This window comes from Schistocerca nitens, chromosome 7 (genome assembly GCF_023898315.1).
Source record: "Schistocerca nitens isolate TAMUIC-IGC-003100 chromosome 7, iqSchNite1.1, whole genome shotgun sequence".
NCBI classification, from domain to species: Eukaryota; Metazoa; Arthropoda; class Insecta; order Orthoptera; family Acrididae; genus Schistocerca; species Schistocerca nitens.
The window spans coordinates 329019716-329037563 of NC_064620.1; the positions used below are offsets into that span (position 1 = coordinate 329019716).

General features: G+C 37.5%; 1 protein-coding gene and 1 long non-coding RNA gene across 4 annotated transcripts in view; one reads left to right on the forward strand and one right to left on the reverse strand.

The window, feature by feature from the left end:
* Positions 1–1661: 1661 nt before the first annotated feature.
* LOC126194651 (uncharacterized) lies at positions 1662–5509 on the reverse strand. Its single transcript, XR_007538493.1, has 3 exons — positions 5396–5509; positions 3019–3359; positions 1662–2959 (listed from the first exon to the last, which is right to left on the reverse strand). It is a non-coding gene; the product is annotated as an uncharacterized LOC126194651 (long non-coding RNA).
* Positions 5510–5683: 174 nt separating this feature from the next.
* Positions 5684–17848, forward strand: part of LOC126194649 (striatin-3) — a 122511-nt gene continuing 110346 nt past the window's right edge. For 2 of the 3 annotated variants that reach the window (XM_049932833.1, XM_049932834.1), the window contains exons 1-3: positions 5684–6171; positions 6405–6508; positions 6606–6770. In XM_049932833.1, the coding sequence (XP_049788790.1) occupies positions 5935–6171; positions 6405–6508; positions 6606–6770 (506 nt within the window). In that variant the 5' untranslated portion in view covers positions 5684–5934. The remainder of the gene's footprint in view (positions 6172–6404; positions 6509–6605; positions 6771–17848) is intronic. The other variant, XM_049932835.1, reaches the window with a different exon arrangement.

Sequence of the window (17848 nt, forward strand, 5' to 3'; positions counted from 1 at the left end):
CCCCTCTGTCTCTTTGTTAGTATTTGTTTCGGAACTACTCTTCAACAAACAATACTTAGCAGCCTCTTCCAGCGTTCACAGGAAACAATGAACAAATGTAGAGAGCAGCTCTGTTGACAACCCTGTTTGGGTTTCTTTGTCTCTTCAGTTGCACATCAGGTGGGCACTGTGTGTGTGTGTGTGTGTGTGTGTGTGTTGTTAAACTCTTTGTTTTGTGCAGTCCTCTGTGTTTTAATTAATGAGACCAAAATGAGTGATAAATGAAAAACTTGTAGTGACTACGGATCAGAAACTATGTGCTATAATGTGACTAGATTCTGGGATAACAGCTAAATTACTGCTTTGGAGTTGGGTGTGGGAAAAAGTACTTCTGGAGATCGAGAGGGGGGGGATCGAGCATAAATTGACAAGTGGTGTGCTTCCTAAGCTAGTGGAAGTGGAATAAAAGTAAATAAGTAATGTTGGAAGGTAAGTATAAAGACATTGAGGAAGCATAAATATTTAAGAGGAAAAGATTCAAGTTGCTGGGTCGATAATGCAGGGAAAAAACATTGCAGTTTCAGCAGCAAATTGAAGGAGAAGATTCAGAATTTACTGCCAGTGATGGACGGTGATGGTTGGATCAGTGGAAAAATGATTCGGTCAGTATTTGCCACATTACCATTAGTGGAGAGTGTTTATCCACTGACAAAGAGGCTAAGCCATTGTTTAAAGACTATCTTTCAAAGTTAATTGATGAGGGGGGAATTTCTGGCAAACAGTTGTACAATTGTGATGAGCATAGTTTAAATTACGAGCTCTGGTGCTTTTTGATAATGCGCCTCCACATCCTGCCAGTGATGAACTCACAGATGAGGATATCAAAGCATTATTTTTGCCACAAATGTGACTGGTATTTGTCAGCCAATGGACCAGGGCATACCTGAAATGCTAAAGACGAAGTATTGCTGCCATCTTCGCAGCTTGTCAATATCAGCTAATGACTATAATGAAGACTATGTAATGATTCTGAAGAGGGCTGACTTGCTTGAATTCATAAGGTGGTCAGCTGATGCATGGGAAAATATTGTGAATATATCACTTGTATGGCTGCCACCTTCCCAGCTTGTCGATATCAGCTAATGATGATAACAAAGACCATCTAATGATTCTGAAGAGGGCTGACTTGCTTGAAGTCACAAGGTGGTCTGTTGATGTGTGGGAACAGATTGCGAATACATCATTTGTAATGCCTTGGAAAATTCTTTTAGACCATGAAGGAGGACATTTCATAATTGAATCCATGTCTGAAATTGAAGTCAAGGATGGAAAATATGATATTGTTTCGTTGTTCACAGGTGTACTGGACTGTGAGGATGTTGATGCAGAGGATGGCACAGAATAGATGGTGAATGATGAAGCTGATGAAATAAATGACAACAATATTGTGAAGGAGAAATCTCATCCCACATTCAGGAGGGTTCAAGGCTGAGGCAGCACTGCAGTACATTAATGAGCTTAAGGAAGCGATTAGATTAGACTAGATCCAGTTTTTGTTTCACAGACAAAAATGAGGTGATTCTCGTGGATGTGGAACATGCTAGAAACTACAATATAAGAAATTTAGAACATCTGAATATAATACTCACTTCAATTACTATTTGTCAGGAGATTGTCAAAATACAAATCTATATGTTTCATCTTCTCTCTTAGACCTGTATTTTCATGCGCGTAATCATACATCATACTTTACAGTGCACTTTGTTGTATGTTTCTTGTAATAATTTTTTGTGTCTGCAATATGTACACAACAAACACTTACAGCTGGCATGCATTATGTAAGTCAGAAAAATTAATAAAACTGGGTTTTGGTATAAAAAAGGGTGTTCTGAATGGTATGGCTGTGGTCAGAAGACAGAATTTATAGACCTCTGGCCTAAGTGGCTTGACTTTCCACTATATTACACCTGGTCTTCCATTAATAAACAGGTTTTGTCTTTTTATCTCACTTCAGCAATATTTCTTTTGTCACTGGGCAGCACACTTCTGCATTGTTTTGTTTTAGGAGGCAAAAAACAACTAGGGTCGTAAGTGTCACAATCAGTGAAAGGAAAGACAGCTAAACACAGGGACTTGAAGAATGGTCCACAAAATATGCTATAGAGACAACAGAGGTCCTGAACTAAAGATTAAATGTCCTTCGGCATATTGCTACAACGAATAAAAAGTAAAATGTGATTGACAGCCCACGTCATTCGTTAAACCAGCTGATAACTCAGACAGCAAACATAAATGAAACGTAAGTGGTTAAAAAAGTGTATTCAGCCAGGAAATGAGGAATCGTCAAAGGTAATGAGCACAAAGGGCTGAAAGTTCACCACTTAACAAATGGTGATGGCTAAAAAGACAGTGCAGAATATGCAAGCTAGCTAAAATGATCTCATAGCGAGAGGGCTGAGAGGAGATTGTCCAAGCCACTAGGAGAGGTCTAATTCCCCGGAGCTTGTTTCCATGAAGAAAAGACCAGTGATGATGCCAAAGTGACACCACCTGCTGACAGGCAGCAACACAGATATCATCAGAGGAAATGGAAGACCTAGTGGTCTGAGGTACGAGGATTGCAGCTTTGGCAGCAGCACCAGCAGCCTCATTTCCTGTTAGACCGAAGTGACCAGGGACCCATGTAAACATCACAGTGGCTCCATCAAGAGTGAGCAAGGGAAATTTTTCCTGGACCCATTGCACTAAGGGGTGGACGATGTATGGTACACAGAGGAACAAAGACGTTATTCCTCCTGTGATAGTCCCCAGGAGTCAGGAAATAAAGAGATAACCAGTGCACTATCCAACGCCAACACGTGGCATCAGCCTATTCGCCGTCATGTACTCGAAAATCCAGTAGGTGATTCAGCAGCTCTGCAGAACTTGGGCACTTAGAACCACCAGCTCTCGGGGTCGGAACCCCAGGTTGATGAGGTCCCTCACCGACGCAAGAGACCACGCCCCTCTCCAGTTCAACGTCGCGGTGGACACTGTCACCTCCTGGATGTCTCGTTGCAGGTTGGAGACTGCATGCCAGATGGACGGCGTGTCATAGTAGGTCATCTTCAGTGTGTGACACCAGTCGAGCCAGAGATGGTTGCCGACTATCTGGGCGTCCATCACACGGGCGATGCCATCTTTTACCGCCACCGCGTCAGGCTTGCGTAGTCCTTCTGGCGTTCGAAGGTGGGGCTCCACAGAGACGTTGAAGCCCCTTTGCACGAGCCCATGAGCGACATACCGCACGATATGACTCGGGACCCGTGCATTCTGTAGCAAGCCTGTAGGACGTGGTTGGCAGTCTTGACAGCCTGGCCGCCCACGTGACACCTGGTGTCCTGGGGACCGAGAGAGTCAGGAGTAAATGACACAACTGAAAAGCCTGGTCGCTGGATGTAATGCATGGTCTGACACAGGGTGAAGAGCTGTAAATACTGCTCTGCTGTAAATACTGAGCAGTGTTCCAGAAGCCGATACTGAAAAATGTTGGTGCCAATGATGAAGGCACACAATGGTCAGTCCAAGAGCCATCAGTGAACACAAAGGTACTATTGCAATGTTCCATGGGAAGGTTGAGAAACATACAATGATAGAGTGAGGGTGGAGTAGTGTCCTTAGGAAGCCAAAGTGGAAAGGGTTCACACCCATTGGGAAAGTGGCAGATAGTGTGAAAGCAAACTCCAGGAGGTAATAGAGAAGAGGGACATGCCACATGCTGGTGATCAAATGAGTAATCAAAGATGAAGCCATAGGATGGGTGGTATGGGTGGTCAGGCATGGCAGAGAAATAGCATGCTTATCTGCTGAGAAGAAAATCAGTTCGGCAGCTTCTGCATGCAGGCTCTCATCTGGGCTAGTGTAAAAGGTGTGAGTGGTCTAACGGATGCCATGATGGTGGATTCTATTGAGACGGCATTAAGATGGATGGATGTGCAGCGGCATTAAATGAAACATCAATAGTCTAGTTTCGAATGGATAAGGGGCCGGTACAAGCGGAGGAGGGTGGTTCACTCCGCTCCCCTGGAAGTACAGCTGAGAACACATTGAGAGAATGCATTCAGCGGGCGGCCATGTAAGACACATGAGAGGACCAAGAGTCAGTCTTTTATATAGACCATTCTTTCTTTTAAATTCTACAGAAGACACTCCTAGCAGTGTTGAAAGCAGGTTAATTTGTTAAAAATAGTGACCAAGGGCTGTTTTTCTTTCAATTGCACTTTTAACAAGTTATTTCACTTCCAACAATATCATGAATCAATCCAATACAACACTATTTTTTAAGTTTTAAATACTACATATAATGCACTGCAGAAGTGCCTTAGGCCTACCTTAACAAATGTCATCACGAAAATAGTTAAAATTGGTCTCAGAACATCAACTACTTCACAATTTCTATTACCTCCAAAAGAACTAAGTTTTCCGGATATGCTAACCTATAACGTTGCCACGTAAGTAAGACAAAAAAATTCTCCAGATTTATACCAAAAAGAAAAGTTTTACTTCCATTACTATTTGACAAAACTGAGGAAAGTCTCAGCAACGGAGCAGTGCCAAAGACTGGTGCTTTGTCATTATCATGTATTGATACTTCCTTCTATTTCTAGGAAACAATTGTGTACTTGAAAGAATTACCTGTGCACATTTGTTAATCACAATATACGATAAAAATACATGAACTAAAGAAGGTAACACATTTATAAATAAATTAGGTTGTTCATTCTCAGCCAATACATGTTAACATAAAAGAATACGTAGACAATAGTTATTAAAGAGAGATACTTTCTACAGAACATGTTCGCCAATTTAAATACGTAAGCAGGAAGATACAAATGGTCTCTACTGATTTTTTCCGATGCTGTTTCTCTCTTCTCGTTTCCGTCACTCAGACAGCTAAAGGAAGCCAAGCAAACAAATTGTAAAGAATAGTGGTGGGAAGATTGCGTACAACTTTGTGTTCTTCTTGTGTGTGTACGACATCTCTATATTTCTTTATAAGTTGAAGAGTAAAGTGTTTTGTGTAGTGACTCGCGTAAAATACACTACTCACTCACACTGCGAGGGGAAGGGTTAAGCAACGAAATGATCAATTGTAACAATACGTAGCTAATTTAAATACTAGCCAAATATATCTATGAATAATAACTTTAAGGACAATGAATCTCACATAATTTCCAACTTTTTAAGATGTGGTTGTGTATGTTCTTATGTGACGATTATGGGCAGCTACCCTCGTAATCATGGCCACAACTGTTACCTATACCACGCTTGTTTAAAATTCAGATCTTTGTTATTGTATTGTCGCATTAAGTTCTTAGTGAGCGTGATTCTCTTACCACATATACAACAAACAACATCCAGTTGACAATGAACTCACACTTCATTCACCACTTTCTACTCCGCTGTTTACTCACTTACTCAGTACTCCTACTCCTACTCACTCTTTTTGCTAGAACCTTTGACATGACCGCGAGAGGAGCAAAGAGTCAATCACCTAAGAAATAAAATATGAAAAACAAACAAATTTGTAGGGATCCAGACAAACGAGCACTTTTCAGAGATGAACGGTGCAAGTATGAGCTAATTATTCAATTCATATAATTACTTACGGTCACGACCATGTCACAGACACTAGAAGAAAATCTTTGACGTGACCGTGACGGAAAGAGCCGAGTGGAGCAGAAATTCCGAGGGGAGCCGAAAGGCAGTCTGTATTCTCCTCCATGAATGCGGTTGACAGTAGTCAGTTGAGTGTCACAATACGTAATTGTCGTAATAATTTGGAAATACTGACGAAAAGCGTGTGTAAATAATGTGAGAGAATGACATCTTAGCAGTGGATTTTAGTTTAAGTATTAGATTCCATCTGTAAGTATTAATTAGAGCTCATGAAGTTGCTTTAATGGCGGCCATGTCATGAAGATATCCAGCCAGTGCGGTGGATCTACAATGGAAGATAGTTCTCCGTCACAAAACCACAATGGACAGTTGGGACCTTCTGGTGGTGCAGTCAACGTAGGAAACAAACAAAATGAAGAAGGGAGTCAAATAACGCAATATTCTATACCAGGAATACTGCATTTCATTCAACATGAGTGGGCAAGGTTCGAAATGGAGAGATCGCAGTGGGAAGTGGATAGAGCCGAATTGCAGGTAAATGTCTACTTCATAGATGGTTTAGAACATGAAGCTTCAGTTTTTAATCTGTGTACAGCACTGCCATATCCAGGACATAACATCTTGGTGTCTAGTGTTTTATTCATGACACGTTTGGTTTGGCCTACTATTAGGCAAAACAACTTAGTTGATTACCAAGTGTCAAGTTTACAATGTACTACTAAAATGACGCACTTGTTTGGTGACTGACTGTATCACTGTTTACACAGGCCAGGATAGCGTTTCTTCAGGGCGAAAGGAAAGGTCAAGAAAATTTGAAAAACGATTTGGTCCGAAGAATAAAAATGTTGGAATATGCTCTCAAACAAGAAAGGTACATTCGTAATTTGTTAGTTGTGTGCTTTCGCTCTTATCTTCGTGTAGGATAAATGCTTGAGGTTTTGGTACTAATAGTAAGTCTCTTGTTGCAGGGCAAAGTATCATAAATTAAAATATGGTACAGAATTACAGCAAGGTGATGTTAAACCTCCAATTTTTGATGAACCAGGTGGGCCTGAAGCACCGGTTGATGGAGAGGCCCCTTTCACTACAGTAAGCAATGTTAGTTGGAGGCAAGGCAGGCAGCTTCTAAGACAGTGAGTAGCACAGTATCTGTTGCGTTTGTTTTAACACTTAAACAGTGAAGTAGGACTGTAGGTTTAAAAAGTTCTATCCATAAATTGAAAAAAATAGGAATATTAGATCTCTCTTCATCTATACATTAAGTAAATATTATCATTTGGTATTACAAATGAATGTGTATCAGAAATGAGAATTTGGGATTGTTGTTGTAACCAAAAAATTATCTCTGTAGATACCAGTTGAAACAATAAAAGTGTGCTTCCAATTTAAAAGCACACCATTTTTAACAGCACAAGCTGTTTACATAAAAATTTTATTTAAGTTGTCACTTCCAGGTACTATTGCTGATAAATGAAATAAATTTGTTGGCTTTTTTAAAGCAAGATAGCTTCTGCCCCTCACCATCCAAACAATGCTGTTACTTCCGTGGCCTGTATGTTATATGTTTGTTCGCCCAATTTTAGCATACAGAACAGGTTGTAACAAAAGTGTCATTAGAATTGTCAAAATAACATAATGTTTAGTATAAACAAAATCAGGAAAACAGGGAAACATCACTAAACTATCGTACACGTACATCTTTGTAGATACTCTGCAATCCACTGTACAGAGTTGTTTGAATCTTCAGTAGACGAAAAATAGTTCTTGCGCATATAGAAATTATTGTACAGAATTAAAGCTGTCATTTACTAGGAATGTGTTTAGGTTTCTCACAGGTACTGGTTCTGGAGCAATTTTTATTTCATCTGATGTGTTATTGTATAATGTTATGCTACAGTGGATTACAGTTTTGTGGTAGGATGATCAGGAAAAAATTAATGGAGATTTGGTATCCTCTTGTTTACAAGATTTTTTTTTTTTATAAAAAACACACAAATAATTATCAATGCTCGTCTTTTGCATTCTAAACAAGTTCATGATCCAAGTAGTGTAACGTCAGAAAATGATTCCATAGTGAATGGAATTGCGCTTAGAGTTGCTAGTGCCACTGTTTGGGTCGACAGAAGCGTCCGATCCCACGCGTCGGCTGTGACCCGTGACGTAAGGGTGTTGTCGTGTGTGACGTCATGACGGCTCGGAGTTTGGTTTGAGTGTGGCTGTCTCCAGTTCTGTTTTATCTTATTTTATTTACTATTCTGATCTGTTCGTTTTATCTCGTGAGATTTTTTTTTTTTTTTAAATTTAAAAACACTTATTACTTATTTTAATTATCTGTTTCCTCCAATTTCTGAGTTTATTATATTTATCTTTCTGATCTGTTCATTCTATCCCGTGAGATTTTTTTTTTAAAGACAAAAAACACTAATCAGCTACTGAAGCATCTTTATCTTCTATGGGTTGCAGGGGGTTACGACCCCTGGGGAGGTTGGTGGGTATTCATGCATGGCTGTCTTCACTTACACGTTGTAGCTACGCAAGGCGTCTAAATTTGTTTATATTTAGTTTGCCCCCCCACCCAAAACACCCCATTTCCCGCGCTTGTCCCGTTAGTGGCATTAGGCTTCTTGTGGAAAGTGTGTGTGTTTGTTTTTGTTTCCGCCATATTTGTGATGTCATGGGTCAAAGCAGACGGGCGGGATCGGACGCTTCCGTATTTCCCACTGTTTGTTTACATTTTGTATTTTAGTATCATCAGATCGTATCTTACTGGTGAGTTTTGTGTGACACACAACATGTATATATGTATCCCATTTAAAGTCATACTGAACCTGTGGACCGGACATTTTGTCATCACTGTCTTTTTCTGTAATTTTCTCATTTAATCTTGCTTGGCTACTTTTGATTAGATTCGAGACAAGTTTTATCAGTGTTTACAATCTGTGTTGAACAAATCCAAAAGCATTTGCATATTTTTCTGCTGTTTATTGCACACCTTTTATGATAGGTAGTAATATAGTAGTGTCATTAGGAAATGGATTTCACATGTTAGAGAGCAAACTTATAAATTGAAGATTAATGGGTCCAGAATGAAGTCCTAAGTAATTACTCATCTGGTAACAAAATGTTCTTCCTGATTTTGTTATGAAAGTTTGACTTGTACTTCAGTGTTAACTTCTGACTGTGGTTTCCAAGATATGGATAGAAATGGCTGTGTGGTACACCTCTTGTGCTAAAGTTTCTATCTTTTCAAGCAGAGTTGTTTGGCCAGAGACATTAGAGTCCTTTGGAAAGTATTGAAAAAACTCTATAGCGAGCTCATTTTGGTTGAGGGATTTTGAAGTGTAGAAAAATTATGAATATTGTGAATTGTGGTTTATTTGTCTCATAACGTACATAACCTAAATCATTTGATTCAAGTACAGGAGACACTTGAAATGGTGGAACAATTTCACCAAATCAAAAAAAAGCTGTTCCAACAAACAGCATCATAATAATAAAACAATTTTGTTATGTATACATACAATAAATCTAACAATTGCCCCTTGCTTGAACTATCATTTTCATTCTCTATGAACTCTTCTCTTGAATAGTAGCATTTTTCCCACAGAATTTGCTGTAGCCTCATTTTTAAAATTTGTGGCTTCATATTAAATATGTTTTTGCCCATTAACTTTTTATACATTGTCATCCCCATATAATGCGGAGTCCGTGCACATAATTTCAACTGGTGTGTGGATACCATAAAATTATTTGTATTTCTTGTGTTATATGTGTGGTTAAAATGATTCTCCTCAAATACTTTTTGTCTGCTGTGTAGGAAGATCATAATTTCATAAATGTGTATGGAGGGAACAGTTAGGATTTGAAGTTTCTGAAATAATGGGCGATAAGATTGTTTGCTGTGCAGTACATATGTATCAGACAATTTTCTTTTGCAGTTTCAGTATTTGCGATAGACTGCTTCAACTTCCCCAGAAAATGATCCCATATCTAATGACATTCACAATTTGCGATAGACTGCTTCAACTTCCCCAGAAAATGATCCCATATCTAATGACATTCACAATCAGTAAGATAATCAATTTTTCGTGTACTCAAGTTAGTGGAGTTTGCTAGTATTTGTATTGCAAATGCAAAAGTGCTTAGTTTATTTGATAGGAAGTGAATATGTGTATTCCAGCTTAAGTTCTTGGCCACATTTAGTCCCAGGATTTTAACCTTGTCAACTTCTTTCATAGGTTGATTGTTATGTTGTATTTTAAGTTCCACACATTTTGAATGTTTGGTTTTAATATGTACCACATGGGTGTTTGCAATGTTCAGTTTCACCCCATTAACTTGAACCGGTTTTCTAAGGTATCCAGTGTGCTTACGATGGCGCTTGGAATTTTTTTCTTCTTAGTCATCTTTAATTAAAACAGAAGTGTTGTCTGCAAACAGAACTGATGCAGAATTTATATTTTTGGGTAAGTCATTTACATAGAATAGGAACAGGATTGACCCCAAAATGAAGCCTTGAGGCACATCTTGCGATGCTGTACTCCATTTAGACTAATAATTTACTGCATCTGAGGTAGTAGGTACTCTTTGTTTTCTGTTATGTAAATATACTGTTAGCCAATTTAGAGCATTGTCCTTAATCCTGAGTTTGTCTAATTTGAAATTAAGCAAATCATGGTTCACGGAATGAAATGCCTTTGTGAGATCACAGAATATACCTGCAACTTTACTTCTCTGATTCAATGATTTGCCCGTTTTTTTCAGTAAAGTTATTGACTGCATGCAGAGTGTTTTTTTTCCTCATTGAAATCCAAATCTGGTTACTTATAGTATCGTTTTTTACGTTAAAGTTTTTTGATCTTGTTTGCAGCTACTTTCTCTACACTTTCGATAGGACTGGAAGAGTAGAAATAGGCTGATAATTTCCCATGTCTTCCCTCGACCTTTTCTTGAACAGGGATCTGACTTCAGCATACTTCAAAACATTGGGAAAGCATCCCTGTTCAAAACACTATTCGAATATTTTAGTTAGTAGAGGTGCCATTAAGCCGCATCGTTTGTCACTTTAGTTGGTGTCCCATCCCACCCAGCAGAGTTTTAATTTTTTAATGATAGTTACAACATTTTCCAAGTCCTTTATTGTGACTTTTTTAAAATCCATAAGATTGGTTTCCAAAGAGATTTACTTTACCCTGATACATCAACATCTGACATTGCCATACTTACGAAGAATTTAAATGAATTCATTCTGATATTTGAGATGAGTTTACAATGAAGCTATCATCTACTTTATCCTAGACATTTCAGTACTACTAACTCAGACAGTTAACTCTGATTTGACAACAGACCACACTGCTTTTGTCCTGCTTTCATGTTGTACAATGAACTTCTTGTTTGCCATTTGTTTGGCTGCCTTCACAACTTTTTTAAATGTAGCTTTTTAATGACAAACATACTCAGTAAAATGTCTGTTTTTTTAGTATATTTCAGTTCATTGTGGAGTTTCCTATTTCTGGCACTAGAAATTTTTGTACACTGGGTTATCCATTTAAGATTGTTAGTAGTTTTGTTGCATGTGGTTCTAGGTGAAGTAGTTTCATTAAACATTTCAAGAAAGCTACTTTTAAATGGTTAAAGTTACTATTACTCGAAATAAAACTGTTGTAAGGCCATTCAACCTGTCTTAACATACTTATAAATGTAACTGAATTATTTTCATTGAAATTACTTTTCATTTGGCTTTTGTTTTATGTGGGATTTCATTCTTAATTTTTGGTTGTTAAATGAATAATACAAAGTGGTCAGATTCCTAAATCTATGCAGAATATAAACACCTTCAAACACATAATTTGTTAGAATATTATCAATATAGGTAGCGGACTGTGCATTTACTCTAGTGAGTTGCATGGTATTCATTTTGAAGCAAAAGTTTTTTTATTATTAAGTCTATGAATTTGAACACATTGTTGCTTTCAACTGTGATATCAGTATTGAAGTTGGCAGCTATTATTTTATTTTTTCTTTACTGAATTTTTCAAGCAGGCAATGAAATTTCGCCAGAAAAGCTTCAATTGTAGCTTTCTCTGGTACTCTGTAAATAGAAACTACATCATCATTTAGGTCCCTCAAGTCTGTACAGCAGATTTCATATGTACACTGTTCATTTAAATGATTAAAATCATTCCTTATTTAATATCAGAAAGAGTAAGTATGCAAGAGCCTCAATGTGATTTCTCTAGTCTACAAAAGCTGTTGGCTAATTCAAAATTTTCCATTTTATTAAGAACTTTAATATGGTCAGGTATAAGCCAATGTCCATTGAGGCAAATAACTTTGATATTCCTACGTTCAGATAGAATAATTTGTGATTCGTCCGCTTTGTGAGTTTTTTTTGAAAAGTCATTATGTAGGGGAATTCTTTTGTACTTATGGTCTCAAACATTTGCTTTCTTGGGAACAAGTTTGTTTTGCTGTTTTCATTACCAAATACTGTTTTTCATACCCATCATTTAAGTGTCCACTATTTTACAGAATTTTACATGTATCTGTAAACATTTTACTAAAAATTTTGGATCCTAACCTATTTAAATGTGGACTGTCTTCACCCAAACTTTTATTGCTTTAGCATTTACCCAGATTTATGAACACAGCTCCTAGATAATTACAATTTTTGTTTAAATCGTGGTTTATTCTCTCAGTACATCGATCACTGACAGATCTGCTGTAGATAATACCACTCACCACAATTCTAGACGTTTTGTAGAGGTTACTGGCAGATAGAATTAAATTTCGTGTTTCACTTACCATTTCATCTTCAGTGCTGCTTCTAATAGAATTTGTACCTACTTGGATGAAGACTCCTTTGTAATTCTTCGGAGGTGCCTCTGCTGAACCATCCTGCAAGCTATGTATGTTGCTAACGTGTTTCTTCAACTGGTGGGTCTCAATTCCTGGACGAACATTTATTGTGGAATTCGGTACCACAAAATTTTTCAGCAGAGAATCATATATAACAAGGAATTCATTTTTTTTCACTCTCTCATTACTGAGATGTATTGAATTCTTTTTACTGTAAGTTATGCTTGTCTACTTATATTTATTTTCGGTTCTTGAGACTTCTGCACGAATTTCTTCGTATCATTACTCCCGTTTTTGAGGTTAATTCAGTCTTTTGACTACTGTTTCTGCACAAAAAAAAAAAAAAACACCCACCCGCGTTCCGGGTCAGTGTTCTTGCTTTTGTGATGATAATTCTGCTTTTAAAGTGTCAATGTTGCTACGAAGCATGTTTTTAATTTTTTTCCTGCGAATTTGCTGTAGAATCTAGTTTTGTGTTTTCGTCCTGCAACCAGTCAAGGTACGACCAGTTAATATCGTTGCTAATAAGTTTTAGGTGCATTTTTGCACACCTTTCATGCAGCCACATGTTGCATTTCACACACAGAATTCCTTTTCCTGTTTCTGACACTTTTTACATAATGCACTATTTAACTTTTGCCTACTTACGAGCACTGTGTCATTGTACTTTTCAGTGGGTGCCATCTTCTAAAGATCATCTTTATGTAGGCAGATATAAATTCAGTGTATTGTCAACATTGTGACTAGCAACAGTAAATTTTGTTTCAACTGATATCAATATGTCATGGTGAAGCGACTAAAAATCTTTGCATTTAGAGGCACAAACTTCCTGAAGCTATGCTGCTGGATGGTGGGAGGTGAAAGTACGTTTCATGTTTTGTGTATCATTTGCACAGTACCTTGTAAGGATGCGGAATGAGTGTTTTACACTCATATCACAGATAAATACGGCTACATATTGAGCATTTAAGTTTTTTTCCTTCTGGAAGATATACAGATGTTAGTAATTCCTACAGACTATCTTTTACCCTTTGCAATAACAGAAATTCTTCTATAGAATACAGGGAGTTCTCAAGAAGCAGCTTTCTCAGTTTGTTTTCAAATTTTACTGTGCTGTCTGTCAGACATTTTATATCACTGGTTGAGTGATCAAAATTTTTGGTTGCAACATTGTTCACCTCATTTTGTGCTAGACAGTCTTAATGTGGAGTAATGAATGTCATTTTTGTTCTGATATTGCAATTATGGAAATCATATGATGTGAAACAGTAGTCAAAATGCCTAACTCTTTTAACAGATGGCTACAAAATGTTCGTGGGTGAGCACCATATATTATTCTTACAACACATTTTTGAGCAATGGAGCCCTTCTTTGTTAAAGATGAGCTACTGCAGATCATTATTTCATAAGACATTTTTTGAATGAAAATATGCAGAATATGTCAACTTATTGATCTCTCTCTCTCTCTCTTTCTCTTTCTAGGATTTACTTTGATTCTAAGCGCAAATGAGGCTGAACTAAGTTGTTCTAAGAGTTCCAAACTGTGATCAATATAGTGCGTGTATTTGGTGAGATTTTTATATGATTATGACGGTATATTTTATGATTATGACGGTATATTTTACGAAGAGGAGTGATTGAAGTGATTTAGTTCTGCATGGTGATGGCATCCAGTGGAGCATATCTTGTGAATTAATTGACAAGGAATGAAAGTGTATCAGATGCGGTGGTGAAACGGGGCGGAAAGAGTCAAAGGTTTCTTTGGATCGAATCTTCTTGAAGTGTAGCAAAAGCTGACAATTTTCACAAGTTTTCTATGTGAAGGAATTCATGATATTTCTGGAAGCAGATCGAAAATTATTACCATTCTACAATTACATATTTGTTGGTTGGAGTGTAAATCAAAGTGTATGTGCCGAGAAGTTGACTCAGCCAAGCTTATTGTCATCGATTTTATGTGGAAGTATGTGTGAAATGGAACAAGAAACTTCGTGGTGAAGGGCTAATTGTTGAGAGCGATGAATTTTGTAGTAGTAGTAGTAGTAGTAGTAGTAGTAGTTTAAGGGAGGGGCCAGAAACCAGGAAGATCGGTTTTTTGGAGGTGTCCAAAGAGGCACAACCAAATGTTTTTTAGCATTGTGCCAAAGCATTTGAAAGCTCCTGAAAATTATTAAAGAGAGTATTTTGTCAGAAACAACAGTAATATTGGACTGTGTTTTACTATAAATGTTCCAGAGAAGAAGTTTTCAAGCATATTGCTGTGATCCAATGAAGATCGTGTTTTTCATAGGATAATTTAGTCTACATTACAGAGTTTCTCAACACGCTCCAGTGGCAGCCATTACAAGAGAGGCTTTGTGCATCATGGAGAGGTTTAACATTGAAATTTTGAGACAATGCTTTCTGTGAAGATCCATACAACATATTACTGACTCCCACATATACTATGTGAAATGGCCACAATGAAAAAAATTCAAGAAATTACAGCTAATACAGAGGCTTACCAACAGTCATTCTTCTCACATGCCATTAACAGGGGAGGGGGATATCAGTTAGTGGTACCAAAAGTACCCTTCGCCACACAGAAGCCAGGTGGCTTGAGGAGTATTGATATAGATGCAACTTTAAAGGATGTGGCAACAGATACCCATACAGATAAAACAGAAGGCACGGTGGCTGCAATTGTATGGTCACTGCATGGCACAAGATGGTGAAAGACGTTTTTTGACAGGTGACGCTTTGAATATGTGTGGAGCAAACAAAATCGAAATGATACATTTTTGTGGGCTGCTGGATTGGTTTATAATGCAAGTGAATGAAATTTGTAAATTTAATTTTGATTCCTCTTCATTACTGTGAATATTTTTGGTTGCCACAAATATTTGACTATTTTTTCTGATTGTCGCTTAGGTTGTTAAGTTTGGTGTGAACATTTACTTGTGAGTTAGTGAAGCCAACATATCTGATTGCTGAAAAACCTTCTTGTGACGACGCTGATCTGTAGCTTTGCTTGAGGTCTACATTATGTTGGACTGTGACACTACTTGCGAACGTGTAACATAAAAAAAAACCTAGTGGCAGTGTGACCCGCAGCTTATCCTGAGGTCTACGTAGGGATGTGACAGTTTGATTCACAGAAACGTAATATTTCACTTCAAAACTATTTCAGTTCTTTTTTCCCCACTGAACACGTGACAGACTGACAGTCTGCTGAGTTTGGGAGCTAGTAATGCAGCTTGCATAGCTTACTGCTAATAAACAAGGAGAATTACATTAATGTTCAGTATCACTATTTCTTTCTTTTTTTTCTTCTTCTTCTTCTTCTTCTTCTTCTTCTTCTTCTTCTTTCTTTTTTTAAAAAAAAACTATGTTAGGTAGTAGCAAGCTGTACTTAGGTAGGGAGCTAGTAGCACATCTTAATTTGCTGCTAAAGAAACATAAAGCAGTTACATTAATTACCTTTGTTGTGATGGATAATTTTTTCCAAACATGTCACAAATTATGAAGTTGTGGATAGGTTGCATTATGAAACAAGCAGGAGTTATTTTAATAATATTCATTGTCACAGGTATTTCATTGTTTTTTTTCTGAGTACGTTACAAATTATGAAATTGATTAATTTTGGGGCTGAAAGCACAGTTTAAATGGCTGCCAGCTAGATGAGCAATTAAATTTATGGTCATGATCATCAAAAAATTTTCACTCCCCCCCCCCCCCCCCCCTCTCTGAGTGTATAGTGGATTACTAGTGTGTCTTTTGGTTACCAGCTGCTAGCACAGTTTAAGTAGCAGTGAGTCTGAGAGGGAATAATTAAATTTATAACCCTTATTAACAGCAGTGTTTCACTTTTTCTTTCGGAAAGTATTATTACCTCTGACGTTGTGGTACATTAACGTGAGTATGTAATATTTATTTGCATCTTTCTTTGAAATATGTTTACCTGCTGTTGTCTCATTAGTTGCATAGAACAAATAGCTGACACATACTGTTTAATTCCCATCATGTCTCATGGCAGGCACTGACAATATTCCTGCATGAAACATGTAAGTATGCCACTGGCCCAACTCTAGACTTGCACCCTAACTGAATATGTTTTTTTGAATTGAGTGAGAATGTTCACAGAAAACAAGTCAATTATACATAGTTTACTATTTCTTCTTTTGCTGTGTGTATGTATGGATTAATTGGAACATTGTCGTACACAGCGAGTACTAATTCTGCTTGTTGTGTACTTGATTGAAGGTCGTGTACATTTGAGAGACAGTAGTGCACCCATGATTGAGCCTTAGAGAACTACATAGGTAACTTTCCCCAGCCCATGCTACCCTATCCTGTGAAAGCCTCTTCATTGTTGAATAACTACTGCAACCTACATCCTTATGAATCTGCTTACTGTACTCATGTCGTGGTTTCCCTTCACATTTTTTACTCCTCCACTTCCCTCCAATACTAAATTGGTGATCCATTGGTATCTCAGAATGTGCCTTATCAAGCGATCCTTTTTTGGTCAAGTTGTGCCACAGACTTCTTGTCTTCCCAGTTCTATTCAGTACCTCCTCATTATTTAAGTGATCTACCCATCTAATCTTCAGCATACTTCTGTTGTACCACATTTTGAAAGCTCGTATTATGTTTTTGTGTAAACTGCTTATCGTCCGTGTTTCACTCCCATACGTGGCTACACTCGAGACAAATACCTTAAGAAAGGACTTCCTAACACAAATCTATATTCCATGTTTACAAATTTCTCTTCTTCAGAAACGCTTTTCTTGCATTGTCGGTCTACATTTCATATGCTCTTTACTTTGGCCATCACCAGATATTTTGCTCTCCAAATAGCAAAATCATCTGCTACTTTTAGCATCTCATTTTGTAATCTAATTCCACCAGTATCACTTCATTTAATTTATTAGATTCTGTTATCCTTGTTTTGCATTTGTCGTGCATCTTAAATCATCCTTTCAAGTTGCTGTCCATTCCATTCAACTGCTCTTCCAAGTCTTTTACTGTCTCTGACTCAAAACTTTTCTTTGGTTTCCTTTACTGCTTGCTCAATGTACAGATAGAATAACATTGGGGACAAGTTAAAACTCTTGAGGTTGGCAGCCCTGCAGCCAGGCGACTAGCGCGAGTTTTGGTGTTCTCGTAAAGATAAGTCATTTTAGATTATAAAACATATAGATTAGTACTGAATACGTGGTAAATAAGTGTATTAGTGTGCCGTTTAAGTCTACCATTAAAGGTTTCATTTTTCTTTACGTAATATAGCAGAAAACACGAAAAGACCGTACAGTCGTATTTTCTGTTTACGTTCTGCTGAAGCAAATCTATAGAATTTCGTTTAGTTGTTCCT